General features: G+C 40.2%; 1 protein-coding gene across 3 annotated transcripts; it reads left to right on the top strand.

Moving 5' to 3' along the window:
• Positions 1 to 12581: 12581 nt before the first annotated feature.
• On the top strand, positions 12582 to 14954 carry tbxtb (T-box transcription factor Tb). Of its 3 annotated transcripts, none has more exons than XM_062430623.1 (8): positions 12582 to 12787; positions 12906 to 13170; positions 13317 to 13451; positions 13635 to 13696; positions 13775 to 13836; positions 13940 to 14116; positions 14435 to 14567; positions 14684 to 14954. In XM_062430623.1, exons 1-8 carry the CDS (start codon positions 12582 to 12584, stop codon positions 14952 to 14954), a joined length of 1311 nt encoding a protein of 436 aa, XP_062286607.1. The 3 variants fall into 3 exon arrangements, with proteins under 3 accessions (XP_062286607.1, XP_062286608.1, XP_062286609.1); XM_062430624.1 differs by having other exon boundaries at positions 12594 to 12787; positions 13943 to 14116; XM_062430625.1 differs by lacking the exon at positions 13940 to 14116 and having other exon boundaries at positions 12594 to 12787.
• The last annotated feature ends 2855 nt before the right edge of the window (positions 14955 to 17809 follow it).

The raw sequence follows: 17809 nt of genomic DNA, 5'->3' as shown, positions 1-17809 counted from the left end.
TGATGTTGATTTGAAGTCATTTAGATTTCTTTTACACTTCTGGCCAACCTCCAGACGGTATTTCAAAGACTCTTTGTTGCCACTGTAGCTACCTGAGGCCATTTGGGCATTAGTGTCCTAAGCCTCTTAGATTTCTTGTTAAGCAGGGTCGACAAGTGTAGAGCCTCTGTAGAGCCTCTGTAGGGCCCAGGTGCATCTGTTCAAGAAATTACCTCCAGTCTGCTTTACCTTTGGAATATCAAACTAAGTATTGCAGTAGCTACAAAAGAGTGTTGGTATTGGTGTTGGATTTTTTTTTTTTAATCCAAAGTCTCCTGCAGTACTGCATGTACATAATGTTTAGTCACAAACTGAATTGTGGTTTGTTGCTAGGACCAACTGAAGGACTAGGAACAAACCAGTGTGTTTCCAGCAAAAAGAAAAGCCTGATTGTGATAAACCAAATATTAGAATGTGAAAGGAAAAAAGCCATTTGGCTTTTTTATGGATTTACTGCAGGTGTCTGTATATTGTCCTACAGAAACAGCAATTATATGCAATCTTTTGACACAGATTAAATCTTCACATGAGGTCACTAACATATTTAAAATGTGTGTATTTGTGTGTATGGGAGTAATAAGCTTTAACGTTCTTGTATTGTTCTCTGTAACTTGGTAACCAGAGTTTTACTCAGAGTGTGGTACGCTTTAAAGCTCAGTAACTTGGACAGACGAGTGTGAGTTAGACTGAATATGTTTGTTAAGAAACTACAGTGAATTTGAAGCGATCAAACAGCAACATTTGGTAAGCTTTTTTTTTAAAAACATACTTTCTAATATGCTCAGGTAACATTGTGGTTAGTTATTTTTGAATGCTATATTTTCAACATTAGCAGAGGGGATTCCTAATTTGTTTTCCCAGTACTATCTTTCAGTAGTGACTTGCCCTGTTTCTCTAAAGGTTACCTTGTGGATTAGTCATGAGATCCAAGTGCAAAGACTTCCATCAATCAAGCACTCTGCTCTCTATATTGGATGCACACTTACTGCCTGTTGATATGAGAAAGGTATTTTTATAAAAACACACTCATCACCAGTCAGTTTTTCATTTTTATTATTATGCTGTTATCCTGAAAAAAAAATCAAGAATTCATGGCATAATTAATCAGGTGTTAAATATGTGTAAAGCACAGCTTTATACATGACTTAACAGATTTCTCATTTATTCCATGTGAGTAAACAAACAGGCTGCTAGAATAAAGCAATGTGCCCTGAATAGATGCTCCCATTCAGTGTCACAAAGTGTTTTTTATTGTCGCACGCAAGCAGACTGAGATCACGGCTGAACCAGGACAGTGTGTACCAAGACTTGTTCGGTTCTCCATGGATCCTGCGATGATATTATCAACTGGCTCGGTGACTGAAAGTTGTGTAATCGTCCTCTATTGTGTTATTTCAATTGTGGCCTTGTTTATGTGCCTCCCTCCCTTGCTCCCCCTTTTTTTCCCCTCAACACTGGTATTCATTGCTGTCTGATTCAGGCCTGAAGCAGAACTATTCATGACTGTGTCTGTCCTGGGGGTAAGAACGGCTTTATTAGGTCTGATGAAGCTCAAATACTTGTACTCAAAGGGAAAAGTTGGATTTAAAGAAGTGCGAGCTGGCAAAAGTTGAGATGGTCGGCTTGGTTACAACTGGAAACACTGTCTTGAATCTGCCACTTAAGGTCTTTTTCATTTTGAGTTGTTAACTCCGCCCAATGCTCTAGGTCTTTCCACTGAGCTCTGGCCTTCTGCCACATGCCGTCCACACCTGCAGCATCTCATATCTGTTCTTTCCTGATCTTGTTTGCATTGTCCCTGGTGAGCTCCCATCTATTTCTCCTGTGCTCCTCTTTTGGATCAGGAGTAAAAAAGAAAAAAAGAAAAAAGAAATGGCTGCAGGCTTCTGACCACCTCTTTGCAGTATCATGATCACTTGTCTGGTAGAGTGACGTGGTACAGCAGGACAGTTGTATTATCCTCCACTGATTTGTAGTGGCAGGGAGCACAGATAGATGCTTCCTTCGCCCCTTCACTGACACTTGCACACAGCAGACAGAGCAAAGAACTGCAGGTCCCTTTACTCTGCCATGACAGCATTACTGTGGCAACGGAACTGATAAATCCTGCTTCTCCAGTAGCTTTTATGAGAAAAGACAAAACAGACACTTCCTGAACAGACTCTGCCCATAAACTTTAGTAATGTGGTCATTCAGTGGCAGCCTGTTAAGGACGAGGCATTTCCCAGGAACAGTGTGACCTCAGAGAGAAGATCAGACAGTAAGGTCTTCCCATCAAAGCAAAAAAAAGCATGTTTCATTTGAAGGTTATAAAAAGAAGCATGCAGCATGTGTTTCTGTGTAGTTAATCTGCTTTGGCATGTGTGCCATTACTCCCATTAGGCTTGCATTTTTCTGGTCACATTCCTGATTTGATCTCTCTACTCTTGATGATCTTTGTCAGGACAAGTCAACATTTCTCTCTTGATGCAGAGGTTAAAATCTTTCCCCGAAACTTCTGTAACATCTGTTGAGTATCATTCTTCATCAGGCCCCTTCATCAGGATTAAATAAGCACACTGCTCCCCAATGATAGGCTTAGTGCAGATCACAGCCTTACAAAATTGTTTTCTAGAGAAATGCTGAAGATCTGGATATAAGGTGGGGGCTTTTTATTGTAGGAGAGAAGGTGGGCATATCCTCCTTCCTTTTTTTTTGGCTGGGCATTGCAAGAACACAATGTCAGGCTGTTGTGTGGGTGGATGCTCTTGGCAGACGAGAGGGATTACCAAAAATGCATTCTTTTTTTAATCTTCGGGCAAGCTGACTGTTTCACTCCCACAGCATCTAAATTGGGTTTTTACTGTTGATAGGCAGGCAATGAAGTCAAAACTGAACCCTTGAGGAGGAAAGCGATTCAAGACCTGGACCAAGAGGCCAAGGCCAGGCGTCAGGCTCATCTGGAGCAGGTTCATTAATATTAATGCCATAACTATAAAGACACTTTCATTATCACTAAGACATTGATTCTGCAGTCACAGACAGTAATTGGAGGGAAAAAATATGCTCAAATATGATCCATAACTCACAGGATTCAATAATGTCATCATGTCCTTCTCTCTAGTCAATACTGTTACCCTGCCCTCTGCCTCCATACTCAGGTAGTGCTTCCTTTTAGCTCATTTCCCTTCAGCTTTCAGTTTCTTTGTTTATCTTCCAGCGCCATCTTGAGGCATACTGGAGCATGCACCATCTCAGGGATGCTCTCCATCACCACTACGCTGCCCTGCTCAAAGACAAGGTCGATTCGCAAAGATTAACTCTACAGCAGAGACATGAGACAGCAAGAGCAAAGTCAGAGAAAAAAATGAAGGTAAAGCATTAAATAAAATTGTCAAACTAAGCTGTAAAAATAAGGACTTCATGTGTATGTATATACCTGATTTATATGACCTCTCTGACATTTTTATTCAGTAGAATAAAATGGGAGAGAACTAGCAATATTATTTATTATTATACCTTAAATAATATTACTATATTCTTCATGAATTAAACTTTTACTTTTTACTTAATCCTTGCTGTCCCTAATATCCCACAGCTCTATGTTGGCCTGGTTTCCAGGTTATTGTTTCTATTACTTTCCTAGTGTTATCCTATTGTTACTACCTATCATGGGGGCAAAAATCCCCATCTCCTGCCCTCTGTGCATTATCTATGCACCCTGCCGCCTGCAAATTAATATCAAGTGCAGACTACCCAGAAGACCACATGACAGGTTCCACATGTTGACCATGAGATCACTGACATTTGGCTACCTTCTGCAAGATGTTCTGTTGTTAAATTACATAATGTGATGAAACAGCTTTTTTTTATGAATATGGACCATGTGGGCACAATATAAACTTAGATAATAAGGATCTAAAAACTTCAAATGCAAGACCTGCCCTTCAGCTGATTTTGTACTTTGGTGGAAATTTGTAACCACATTAACCAAAATACCGATGTACACCCAGTGAATCAGAGGTTTTTGAGTTGTCCAACACTCACAGTTCATAATACAGTCCTGACTATAATATCTCTGGTCTGTCTCTCTCTGACTCTCTCTCTGACCAACACTACACTCTGTCTGGGGTCAAATACACAACCCCTGCAAATCAAAGCCCCTCTGTATTGACCACGACACCTTCACATTCTCTTTTACTCCTGAAGTGACATGCATGTCATCAACATAATTACAGGAGCAATTAACATGTTATTACTGTGACTCTATGTCCAGCACAAGCATGGGCAGCGCAGTATGTTGATGAACTGTGGCTGTGACAACAGTAGCAACTATTGTATTGAACCCCAAAACTATCTACAGGTGAAACAAATCATTTGCAAGTCACAATTGTATTTACAGTTTAACAACAGTCTCGCAAATGTCAGTTTTCCTTTACATGGGAGAGGCTGTTCTTGCGTGTTATTCTCCTTCCGCTGTGGCCGACGTGATTGACTTTGATTTTGACTGTCTTGTCTCTGTTCTGACTGGGTGTGAAGAGAGCAATAAGCTTCAGAGAGCGCCTGCATTGAGGGGGTCTAACATGAGAGAGATCCTGTCTTATCTTCCCCTCCTGTAAAAAGCAGACCTTCTTCAGGAGGATGTAATTGTCCTCTCTAATGACTTGCACTGGGTGGGGGGGGGGACAAAGAGAACGCAATAAAGAACTTTAGAGGCCCTCCAGTAGGAATCCTTTGCTTCAAATTGCTTAGCAAATGAAACTACCCGTTGTTTCCTGAGCTCAGATCCAGAGGCTCTGTCACAGACATTGAGGTGAAGCAGGACCAAAGCAGGCAAAGGCAAGAACACCTGCTGGGGCCTAATTGGTCCTTGCTGCAGTTAATGGCTTCCTGTGGCTGTGTGTTTACTTCTCATTTGTTCTGTGTGCTCTGTTTCCCAGCCCCTGAAACAAGGGAGCCTCACTTAAAATCTCTATTCCCACCACCGCTCTGTCTGACTGTCTGCCTCCTTCTCTTTTCTTCTTTGCTCAGAAACCAAAGAAGTTGTCCTTCTCCAAGCTACAGCACGATGACTCATACCTGGAGTCCCTCCCTAAAACCAGCTATTACCTGGTAGGTCTTGAGCATCAGCTGTCCCAACACTGAAAGTATGACTACACAAAAATGGGAAAAGGACACCTTACTTTAAACCCCTACCACCACTATTTTTAGGCATTTCATCCCTATATTTTGTCTATTTTCTGAGATCTTTGACCTCCAGAATCAGTTAGCTCAGCGTGGACATCTGAAAACCCACCAAGACTTAGAAGGCTTTTACAGGCACATCAAATATAACCATCACCCGTCTAAGCTGCAGAGAAGTCTGCAGGATGTCAGGGAAAAGAGTTGAGTTACAGTTTGTTATACACAAATATTTGTTTCCTTTTAGATCTTTAATGTAACAACAGTAGGTTTGGCCATTTATGCATGTATGTTAATGTAATGTGTTAACAGTGCTGGATAGCAGATCTGTAGCTGGTTTGGTGGCTCAACAGACGAGCGCAGAGTCACTTCAACATCCCTGTGCTGATGGAGAGAGAGGACATGAGGATCACATTTCTTACTCAAGGTTGTGACTACCTCAACATCCATAAATCTGTCTTTGTTTGTATTAGAATTTTTTTTAGTGTTGTCCATTTTCTCTGTCTTCTTTTCTAGTGCTAGAAAGTACTTAGTGGGGTTTTTTGAGGTCACAAAAGAAACTTTAAAAAATCTTAACGTACATCTTAACAGTCAAATGTTTGATTTCACACTGTACCAAACTCTGCCCTCCACGCTGTTTTTTTTCTTCTGCAAAACATTTTTGTGGTTACTTAATTAAGCAGATCTACAATTTCACTCAATATTCCATCAAAGTTTTTCTAAATAATCATCTAATGTAAAACCTGCACCTTCACAACTTTTAAAGTGACACAATGTTTAAGTCTTAAGGTTTATTTGACTAAAGCACCAATGTAGTTGCTCGAATTTTTCCCATATTTGAGGACAGTTTCTAATTCCTGAGAGGTTTTATGTTTCAAAGATACAGCCAGGGTTGGTTGTGGGTCGGCAGGGACATCGTGGGCCTCTGGTCTTAACTATGCGCTCACTGGATCTGTGTTTGCTCTGCCTTCAAGTACAAACACTGACTCCACTGGAGACTTGTTTAGCATGGACCCTCCTGGAGGAGAGAGCTGATTACTCACGTAGAAGTGAGATGACCAAACATGATCTGACCCTTCCGTTGAGGAGACTCACCTCTTTGGACGGCTGCTCTGACTCTTGCAAACATCATCCGGGGGAAAATGTCGTAATTATGTCTGCTACAAAAGAGATGTGGCAATTGGGCCTGTGGTGTCACTTCATGCCAGCACTGTGAGCAGATGTTGAAGTGTTTGAATAGTCTTTTCTCTTTTTAAAGCTTTATGAGCTTCCAGGCAAATAGCGCTCCATTTAGTAAAGTAAGCAGAGATAATATGAGAGCCTGTTAGACTTTGAGCTGTATTGTGGTTCCATTTAAGGATAAGTGTACAAGTATTAACCCTGCTATTAAAAATACATTTGCCACAAATGCTTTAGTTTCAGCTCTATTGAAGATGTTGCAACTTATATGGTGATAAGCAAAACTATTGTCTTGGAAGCACTTAGCACTCTAAATAAACCAGTTTTCACACAATACAAAGCTTCATTTTTAAAATTGTGTAGGTTTCCTGCCTGTATTTTTATACCTGACTTCAAAATACAATCTGAATGTTATCTAAAGGAAGAAATCTTCAATGAACGTCTTTACGTTTTTGAACCTGCTCAGATCCTCCACAGTGTAGTCGAGGCTTGCGTTTACATACTGTAAATGTATGACATAACCGTGTCAGCCACTGTCACCCTTGTTGTTAATTAGCACTGAGCACTCTTTAGTAGGAGCATGTATGATGTTAGTAAGAGGCTGTCACTGTGAAGAGCACATTGGCTTGGGGACATTAGGAGCTTGGTAAGAAGACGAGTGAAGGCTTGTGCTGACAAGTCTTCCATCAGTGTAAAATCTCACCGCTCCACAGACAAACATGGCGAGACAGCAGCCCCCTGTGCCCCCACTTCAGCTGTGCCATATGCACATTCCCCACATCCATGAGAAATACCCAAAATAAAAGCAATTAGAGCTGAAGCCAAAATATGGAGCCGGCAGAATCCTTGGTTATGTTTTTATGCAATGAGCCAATACATCCAATCTGTCCGTGCCTATTTATATGTTTATTATTAGCAGATATGATTTATCGGACAGTTCAGGCAGTAATTTGCTATCTTTGTGGCCATCTGGTCATGGTCTCTTCAACATGTTGAATTTCACAAGTATGCATTACAGGTCTGCAAAATTAGATTGACCAGAACATACCGTGTCCATTACTATATTGACCTCGATGAGTGGAAAATGTACATAAGACAGGGTTGGTCTTATTGCCTCTTATCTTTAAGGATCCTGCATCAGTTCTGAGAGTTTTTCATTTTCAAGCTTCTACAGTATCGACATATCAACGTTAATATTCAACATCTATGACTGCACAGGTCCACTTCCTCTTTCCTCCACCTGCATCCTGAGCAGCTCGTGGGGTTTGTATAGATCTGTTACCTGCTGCACTGTCCTGTGAGTAAACGCTGCCTTGCAGTCCTCCCAGGAGCCAGTTTGCACCCAGCAGACAAAGTGTGTTGTCACCAGAGTGTGCAGTGTTATCGGGTGTGAGTTGCACCACACTATGGCTACTCTTGAGAAGTAGCACACCATTAGGATTATATTAACAACTTGACATTTTGTCTGCAGGTCACACATCACAGCAGCAAGCAAGTTGACCAGGCGATGAGGATGTTTTTACATGTTTTATAAGGCTTGACAGTTTTCCTCAGTCACTATCATTTGTAGATGCTGCAAAAAGACTTATTTCGAATGTGTGTGTGTGTGTGTGTGTGTGTGTGTGTGTGTGTGTGTGTGTGTGTGTGTGTGTGTGTGTGTGTGTGTGTGTGTGTGTGTGTGTGTGTGTGTGTGTGTGTGTGTGTGTGTGTGCGTGTGCGTGTGCGTGTGCGTGTTTGCAGGTTGTTACAGGTGTCTGGTTTAGGGGAGAGTTCGGCAGAGCTGATCTTCAGTGGCAGCCAGGAGAAGGATGAAATTGAGCAAATGTTTCCCAAGGTTAGTGTCAAAACCACAGGAGCAGTAATCCCACTTAACAAGGGAGACAGTGAGAGGCAAACACACCTGGAGCAATGATCACCCAACTGCCTCCTCAAGCCAGCAGGCATGAACAACTACAATGATCCTAAATATCCTCTCACCATGTGTTAGTGATATAATGAATTAAACAAGGAAAACTATTTAAGGGAATACTTTTACATTTAGAGAAATACACTTAATCACTTGTCAAGAAAGAAATTTAATACCACTCTCATTGTCTGTATGAAGCTACCGCCAGCAGCCTGTTACCAGATGAAACAACCAAATTGTCATTTTTACAGTTCAGTTTTAATGCAAATTAAACAAAAAAGATCAAATGCATACATTAGTGCGCTTCAGAAGTGTTGATAGGCAGATTTCATTACCTTCAGATGGAGCCAGGCTAGCTGTTCCCCCTACATCCAGTCTTTGTGCTAAGCTAAGCTAACCAGATGCTGGTGAAAGCTTCATATTTAATGCACAGACACCTATGACAGACACGCGAGTGGTATCAATCTTCTCATCTAACTCTCGTCAAAATGTAGAACTGTTCTTTTAAATTTGTAGGTAACAAATCAGGGTATAATTGTTTTTTTGGGTTAAGGAAAAGGCCCCCTGTGTCAGTGGTATAAAGAGTGAACAGAAAACCTGTGTAGATTTGTTGATAAAGATATTAAGTACATTTTAAAGAAAGCAAAAATCTAATCTTAAGAGGTGATAGAGTAATAGATTGCATTATTTCAAATCTTCAGGCTGATATAAAAAAATCAAAACTTTAGAGGCTCTGAAAAGTGAAAACAATGGAGGCAAGGTTATGCTCAGGTGCTGACATGAGCATATACGGACAAGCATGCAGGACTCATTTTTCTCTCACCTCTGTGTCAAAATGGGCCTGAGCAAACAGAGGATGAGCCTGGCTAGAGGGAGAGCAAGGGAAGGCAAACAGTGGTCAGACAAGACTGGTCAAAGCCAGCAGGCTTGCATGAACATTACTCACCCCGACTCTGTACCGACATCTCAGATCCTCCACAGCCGGAGAGGCCTGTCATCGCTGTTGACATCCTCAGGGTGTCAATCAAGGGTGCAGGCTGTATGTGTGTTGTATGTTTAGAGGGCACCTATAGTCCTTACTGTACGTGTGAAAACTGAAGTGAAATCACGACAGTAGACTGCCACTGCTTTCTTGTTTATCTCACATAAATATGTACATGGAGGGACATGCAAATACTCTGAAACAAATACCACTTTCTGAACCAAATGTATGCGTAAATTTGTTGAGATTGTGTCAAGCAGGTCTGTGGTCATTTTTGAGGTCATTTTGTGTGTTATTTAGGCCACTGTATTTATATAATGTGTATATGAGTACAAATTTGAGGAGAATACCAGTGTTTTGCATCATCGTGCATTATATTTCTGTGTTTTTCTCACTTTTTGTATTTTCCCACATGACTTCCTTTTATTTCAATATACAAATCAGCTAGTGGTCACTTGAAACTTGTCAGGTAGGAGTTAGGTCATAAATAACAATGAGCATCACATTTGCACATATTATGGTCAAAGGTAAGTTTGGATTTTTCCAGATTTTTCCATCATATTACAACATTATAACTATGATGATTAAAGCAGACATATTGCTCAGATTGATGTCATAACTAAGCAGGTTTTATCTCTTATTAAGTTCAGTTTATCACCATACCAAATCAAATGGAAATCTGCAGTGGGCTAGACGGTGTAAAAATCTGAATAAAAGACTTCAAGTGCACAGAACGCCATTAAAACTTTGTAACAGAAATAAAATATAAACAAAGTAATTTTGGTGGAGTGTGTGATGTCATGTAGGACCATATAGATCAATAACATTAATTCACAGTGTGGCAGTCCCACATCAGGAAGTGGCCTGGTGTGACAGTTAGCGCTGGGTGGGGTGTTGGAGGAGGAGGGAGAGGCGCCAAATGGGACACCAGTACTGTGGGAAATGACACTGGCTATGACACCCCTGGCTTTGACACCATGGTTACCTCAGCTCGTATACAAGGGGATGGTGCTTTTGTAAATTACAAAGTAATTAATGGACAAGGAAATGATTAATGAATGTAATATGTGCCACCCACAGATGAAAGCTCCCACATTTGCAACCTTACAGCCAAACTTTATGAGGAACTTCCAAAGCAAGATGTCTGATTTGGTAGGTCAGCCAATAAGTTACTTCTTTTAGACAGTGTGCATGTGGTAACCTAGCATGGGACAATAGAGGGAAATACACATGTGCTACTTTCTCTCAAACCAGATTATTCCTGAGATTCCCAAGAAGAGCAGGAAAGCAGAGAATTACCTGAGAAGGCTGAAGACAATGCATAAACTTTATTTAACCAACATGGATTTTTCACAAAGGTTGGTAATTTACCAAACAGGCATATTATATAAAGGAAATTATGCATTGGAATCAACTATTTAAACATTTAAGTCACATTTAGAACAAATGAGGAGACACGAGTTGAGGAGTGTATTGAAGAGGTCTTTCAACTTCTCTTTAAACTGACTCAAGTTTGTTTTTCTCTGCTTGCTGTGAACTCCGGTCCAGACTGCTGGACAGAGAGATAGACTCACTGTACTGGCAGGAGGAGCGAGGCGTCCGACATTTGGTTAGTAACACAAACCAGCCACAACACAACACAACACCGCAGAGCTCTATGGAAGTTTACACGTAGCTGTTACACACTATCTTCCTTTAACGTTTGTTTTTTTGGAAGCCACCATGGCAACAGTTCACACCGAGTGTAATTACCAGCATCCATTGCTTATTTGTGTGCACAGCACTGATGTACTACACATTATGTGTTTTTAATTATTAATCAGTTATATTTTCCATTATTTTTCTTAATAGATGCTTCCAGGAATTGATTTGAAACACGGGAAGAAAAGCCAAACAGATCAGCCAGCTCTCAGCTCTGTGAAACAGCCAAGTGTCCAGAGAGGCCGACCTACATCCCATCAAAAACTGAGTGAAATGATTTCAGCAAGGTGCATGAAAAGACACATACAAACCCAATTTTCTAAAAACTGCTTTGTTTGAAACAAAAGACTGATTGTCACTTGCTGTTGTGCATGTATGGGTTCTTGGCAGCCACCAGTGTTTTGAGACTCTGGTTCGGGACACAGCAATGTGCTGCCATAAAACACCTGATCCCTTATCCATTGAAGATGTGTGTCAACAAAAGCATGTCAAGGTAAAGTGGTGTCCAACAATTAATTCATTTTTTGTAAAAATGTACTGTTAATAAATGATCTTTCCTGTCCTTCCTTTAGATAATCGACCGTGGATTAAAACAATGGAAAAACTACACAGAAAACACAGACTACTGAATTTAAAACCACTGAAGCATTTCTAGGGAATGTGTTGTGTCAGTTATCTGTAACTACAGTTTATGGATTTACCAGCATGCCTCTTTTCTCTAAAAGATGCATTTTACACCTCTTCTTTTCATTACAACCTTGTGTTTTTCCATGTCTCACTGATGAACTTATATCTCATTATTCGGCTCTGTCTCATGAACCAAATAACACTAGATTATTTTATTATTTTATTGAGTTGTAAATTATATTCATATGACTTATATAGATTTTTTCAAATATTAAATATAAATATCAAATATAGTCTATAAAAAGCAGTTAAGATGATGCTTTGCAGCAGTGATACGTTTTTTTTTGTTTTTTTAAAATAAAATCATTATGTATGCCTATGTTGCACCTTACTGTCATTTTTGCAAATCTATTTAACTTTATTCACATAGTATTTAATTAGCTAAATGTATTTATTCAGTTATATTAGATTGTCTTTTTAAAATCTGTTTCGTGAAATCTTACTTAAGCCTAAACTGGCTAACAGTTTTTAATCGTAAAACATTAACAAAAAAAATCTTCAAACAAAATTGAAGCAATCAGAAACAACTGAAAGTTTGTGGGACCGCAGACCAGCCGAGGTCAGTCAGTAGTTTGGTCTCTGCAGGTGCGGCTTTGATCTAAGTGTCAATATTTACAGGTTGATGTAATAAAGTAGGTTAAACTGCTTTATTCAAAACGCTGTCATCCTGTGGACCTCAGTGACATGTCTGCCTCTAGCCAATCAGTGACAAGCCCGCAAAGATCAAAGAGGAGATGAACCAACCACCTTTGCTCCAAACACCCATCCTGAGATGGAGCGTCTCTTCAGCCTATATATGTCGCTGCTGCGTGATGTTCTGCATCTTACGACAATAACTAGAAAAAGGGATTAGATACTGGAGCAGATTTAGTTTCTTCAGTAAGTCTTGTGATTACAAACTACTCAGCTCCGGAGCAGTTGGACAGGATGGCCACAGGCTCTAGTGCGTGTCCCGGGAAAGCCAGTCAGCTCCGGGTGGATCACCTCCTCAGCGCGGTGGAGAGTGAGCTGCAGGCCGGCAGCGAGAAGGGCGACCCCACGGAGAGAGAACTGAAAGTCTCCCTGGATGAAAGCGAGCTTTGGCAAAAATTTAAGGAACTAACAAATGAAATGATAGTTACAAAAAATGGCAGGTGAGCCAAAATGCGCAAATATCTCAGAATCTTCGGTTTCACAGATAGACAGAAAAAACAAGTAATACTATTAATAATGTAAAAACTAACACTTTCTCTTGTTATTCTTCTTATCAAGGCGAATGTTTCCCGTGTTGAAAATGAACGTGTCTGGATTGGACCCGAACGCCATGTACTCTGTTTTGCTGGACTTCGTATCTGCGGACAACCACAGGTGGAAATATGTGAACGGGGAATGGGTCCCAGGAGGAAAACCTGAACCTCAGACTCCCAGTTGTGTGTACATCCATCCAGACTCTCCAAACTTCGGAGCGCACTGGATGAAAGTTCCCGTCTCCTTTAGCAAAGTCAAACTCACCAATAAGCTGAACGGAGGAGGTCAGGTAAGGAGAAGAGAGCACGTTGTTGCCTGATGTACTTTTTTACAGATAGGAAAAGAAAAGCATTTTCCCCTTTATCTTTTGCAAATTCAATGTTTAGTTAAATTATCATTCAAGCCTATGAAGTATATGTTCTGTTATTTTCTCAGATAATGTTAAACTCCTTACACAAGTACGAGCCACGCATCCACATAGTGCGGGTTGGAGGCCCGCGGAGGATGATAACCAGTCACTCGTTCCCAGAGACACAGTTCATTGCAGTAACAGCGTACCAAAACGAAGAGGTGGGACATTTTTTCTCACTTAAAAGTAATAATAGAATAATAATAATAATGAGTTGTATTGTGCGTGCATGGAATGTGTGCGTAATTTACGCATAGCTTTTACGCACACTTTGATTCATCTTGTGTTTTTTATTGATGGCAAACTACAATCCTAATGATCTTTATTGTATTTTTGATTTTCAGATAACCGCTCTTAAAATAAAGTACAATCCTTTTGCAAAGGCCTTCCTCGATGCAAAGGAAAGGTAAGAATACACACAGAGGTTTTGTTGATGGCATCAAGATGTGGAAAAATACAACATTAAACCTTTTTATTTCTGCAGAAGCGACGACAAAGACATCAAAGAAGATGTAAATGACAACCAGCAGTCAACTTACTCCCAATGTAAGTATTACACTAAAATGATTTATTTTTCATTTTGTCAACACCTGGTAAACTTGTGTTTCTCATATGTTCCCATCATGTCTTCCACCCTCTGTGGAGCCAGTAGGCGGCTGGTTCATTCCAGGCGCAGGCTCCCTTTGCCCTCCTGCGAGTCCTCACAGTCAGTTTGGGAGCCCCATCTCTGTCTCACCATCCCACGGCTGTGAGCGCTACTCCACGCTGAGGAACCATCGATCTGCCCCCTACACCAGCCCGTACACCCATCGGACCAACTCGCCCAGTGAGTGGTCAATTCTTTCCACCCTCACCATCATACCCTGCTATTAACAAGAAACGCAAACAAATGTTGCTGAGCGGGGAATGTTCTGCATTCCTCTTGCTTTTGTGTGAGTGGAGCCACAGAGCTGTAAACGGTTGGGCTTCTCACGAGGAATGTATGGACACACACCTTTGGCTGTAACTACATAATACTCACATCACAGAAACAAGGCCTGATGAGTAGTTTAGTGATTCATTATCATCATTTCTGACAAATATATTCAGAATAACATGACCTATATGTAACTCTGAAACCTCACTGCTTCTGTTTGTGTTGCAGCTGGCTACTCTGATAACTCTTCAGCTTGTCTGTCGATGCTCTCAAGCCACGACAACTGGTCCAGTCTACAGATGCCAACACACTCCAGCCTGATGCCCATGGCCCACAATTCCCCCTCTGGTACCAACTCAAAGTATGTGTGTTTCTCCTTTTTATGTGTAACTGATTCAATGGTTAATGAAAGCAGAAGTTGCACCTTTAAAATACCCAAAGTGGAGTAACAAGTTTTCTGTCTCTCTGTCTGTAAAGTCAGTACACCAGCCTTTGGTCTGTGAGTAATTCGCCCCTGACTCCAGTGACCCAGACTGGGGGGATAAACAACAGCCTGAGCTCACAGTTCCTGCGAGGGTCCAGCAGCCACTATCCCAACCTGCCTCATTCAGTCACAGTGCCCTCTTCTGGCACTCCCATGTATGACAGCAGTACAGCAGCAGAAGCACACGACGCAGCCCAGTACGACACCTCTCCTCACGGGCGACTGTCTTCAGCCTGGACTCCCGTTACTCCTCCGTCCCTGTGAGGGGAAACGTCTCTGCGGGAGTCTCTGGGAGAAAGATGGCAGTGAAATGTTTTGTCTTGTTCACTGCAGCATGATTGATCTGCTGAGACTTTAAGAAAGGATCGACCCCAGATTGAAAAGGTTTTATTTGTTTCATAATCAAAGCTCACAGACAAAATACTCTTGTAAAGGCTTTTTTTGGGTAAACTTGGATTATTTCAAGATATTCACATTCCAAGATTTGTTGCACTTTTTTGATTGGCTCTAATAAAAAGCAGATGGGGCTTTGGGTTTTTAAACTCAACATGATTTAAATTAGCATGAATTACCTATAAAAACAACATCATGAACATTTATATGTTATTATGTATGCTCATCAGAAGCTTTTGATTCAACATACTGCAGAAGAAAAAGTCTATTGTAACGTTTGTGAACCAAAATTGAATTTTGAATCTGCTTATATTAAGCATAACAAGATAAGAAAATGTCAAATGATTTCAAACATTGTTTATAATGTAAATGAGGAATCAAGCCTGCTGTACCTTATGAGGTTTACCATGTAAATAAATGAAGCTTTTTGTACCACACTGATGCTCTTTGAGATCATATGTTCAAGATTGTTTTTTTTAAGAAAAGCTTTCAATTTATGTTAAATAGTTAAAGTTAAGCAAATTCATACACCTTTGTCACTGTTACCTTTGTTGTTATGATGTAGTGGGATTAATGCTGATTCCACAACACTGAAGCATCACGCCTGATTTAACTCACAGATAAATGGGGCATTACCAGATTTCTTGCCCCCAATGAGTTCATCCTTATATTTCTGGCTATGCACTGTCCTTCAGTGGGAAGTGTTTTAAATTATCATCTACAACAGTGATTCACAAAATCAGGTTCAGGACCTCCGGGGTTCCTTTAAATTAAGAGAGGTCACCAACAACATAAGGGACCATTTGATTTGTGAGCACTGCAGGTCCTAAAGCGAAAAAATTGGGGCAGTGGTTTAATTTCAATCTTATTAGCAGTTCTTGATAAGATTTATATAAAATCTTTGGGTGTTAATTCCCTTTTCAAAGCACCAGTTCTATTGAATAATCAGCCTAACTGTAATTTAAAGAGAGAAAAAGCCATTGAAAGCTCCCTTTTAAAGCGCCACTGAAACTCCAATTCCTGACCTCCATGTTTGTTCTTTTTTGAGCTATGAGCTTTGATAATGACATTTTCATCCGTAGCAGTTGCAGATGACAACGTAATTAGAAAGTTCTGTTTAAACTAAAATGAACCTATCATCCTTTATGCGTATAATATTCTTAACATCACACTTGAAAATGACACGGAAACATTTTATTTTACCTGTTCAATATTTTCACTTTTCATTTTAACATACCATTATTTTTGTATACTTTTCTGAGAGCAAACGAGTACAGGGGAGTATTTTGCACACATGGTTGTGGAATTACATTCATTTATTGCACATCTGAGGGAGGGTAGGGGTTAACCGCTTTCGGGTTGAGCGAGGGGGGGGGGGGGCACTGGGACTGCAGAGACAACTATGTGTGGAGGTGTCAGGGTGAGAATCCTCAGAGATTAACACTCGACTACAGCCTTCTCACCCTCTTTCCATTAACATCTCGTTCTCATGACTCTCCTGTGTCTCCGATCTTTTAATGGCTGTCAGTGTAAAGTGCATTTTTACTCAAAGAGATACCAATTTATGTCACCATCAGTTCAACCACCTGAGGCCTAATGTTCCTGATAGCTAGACTGCCTGACTATAGCACACATCATTGCTTGTTGTAATGCCTCAGTAAAGCTGTATGACACTGGATTACATATTAATGCTTCACAATTAACATAACATTATAAAAAGAACAGTTGGTGATAGTCTTTGCATCATTCCATTTAATCCAGGAATAAAGAGAGGTCAAAGAGGTTACGACAAGAGAATACAGTTTCATTGTATTATTTTTTGTATTATGCATTGATTAATCATTTATTCACCCTTTTAGCTTTTGTTTGGTAAAAATAGATCTGTATGTTGTATTCAAGTGAAAGGTATTACATTTACACCTGCAGAAATGTCTATTGACAAATTCAGTGGAGGATTTCTAGCATCATATAATATTGTTATATCCTCCTTTAGGTTTGCATAAAGCTTTTAAGCACCATCCTGTCATCCTGCAAGCCCACACATGCATTTTGTTAATTAAGTGAGAAAAATGCGTTAAGTCCTGTCAGTGCTGGCATCATATGAAAATGAGCATAATGCATACAACAGTCTGTTTCTGTGTTCAGCACCTATATCAAAGTTTTCAATTTGTTAATAATGGAATAATGTAAACCTATTTCAACATGGTAGGACCTTTTCCTCACCTTGACACCTTTGTACATCTTGCTGTTGTAAACATAATCTCTCACCATTAAAGATCCAGGCTTGTGAATACACTGCTTGGGACAATTACCATGTTAAAAACCATAAAACCTTCTCACTCATTATGAATATGCAAATAGATTTTATTTCACAAGTTTAACTGCTGGACACAAATGTCTCGTACTTCACTATAAAGTCCATTGTCAGTGTTTGTGCACTGGAGGCTTCAACTTTCCAAATCCCACTTGAATTTTGGACCGTGTTTCCATAGTTGTGATGTCACAAATCCTGGTCCTTGGTCTACCTCTAAAAATCAGATTTTCAATCAGCACAGAGACTTTCCACTTCAAGTATAAATGTATAAATGGCCTTCTAATGTCAAACTCTGAACATGCATAATTCTGCACAGTGAAGCTCAAAGATTCAATTGTAGGAACAAGAAGAAAAACACATTTTTGAGGAGGACTTACAGTAAACTGCCACAATCTGGATTTTTTTTTTGGAT

Source organism: Scomber scombrus, chromosome 12 (genome assembly GCF_963691925.1).
Source record: "Scomber scombrus chromosome 12, fScoSco1.1, whole genome shotgun sequence".
NCBI lineage: Eukaryota > Metazoa > Chordata > Actinopteri > Scombriformes > Scombridae > Scomber > Scomber scombrus.
Note: the sequence above shows the minus strand (reverse complement) of the source record. Positions and strands in the feature narration are given on the sequence as shown.

Bases quoted from the DNA above. Each gene is read 5' to 3' on its own strand.
- tbxtb (XM_062430623.1), top strand. From the start codon at position 12,582: ATGGCCACAGGCTCTAGTGCGTGTCCCGGGAAAGCCAGTCAGCTCCGG. The intron at 14,117-14,434 runs GTGAGTGGTCAA...TTTGTGTTGCAG, and splicing joins CCATCGGACCAACTCGCCCA to CTGGCTACTCTGATAACTCT. The intron at 14,568-14,683 runs GTATGTGTGTTT...CTGTCTGTAAAG, and splicing joins CCCTCTGGTACCAACTCAAA to TCAGTACACCAGCCTTTGGT.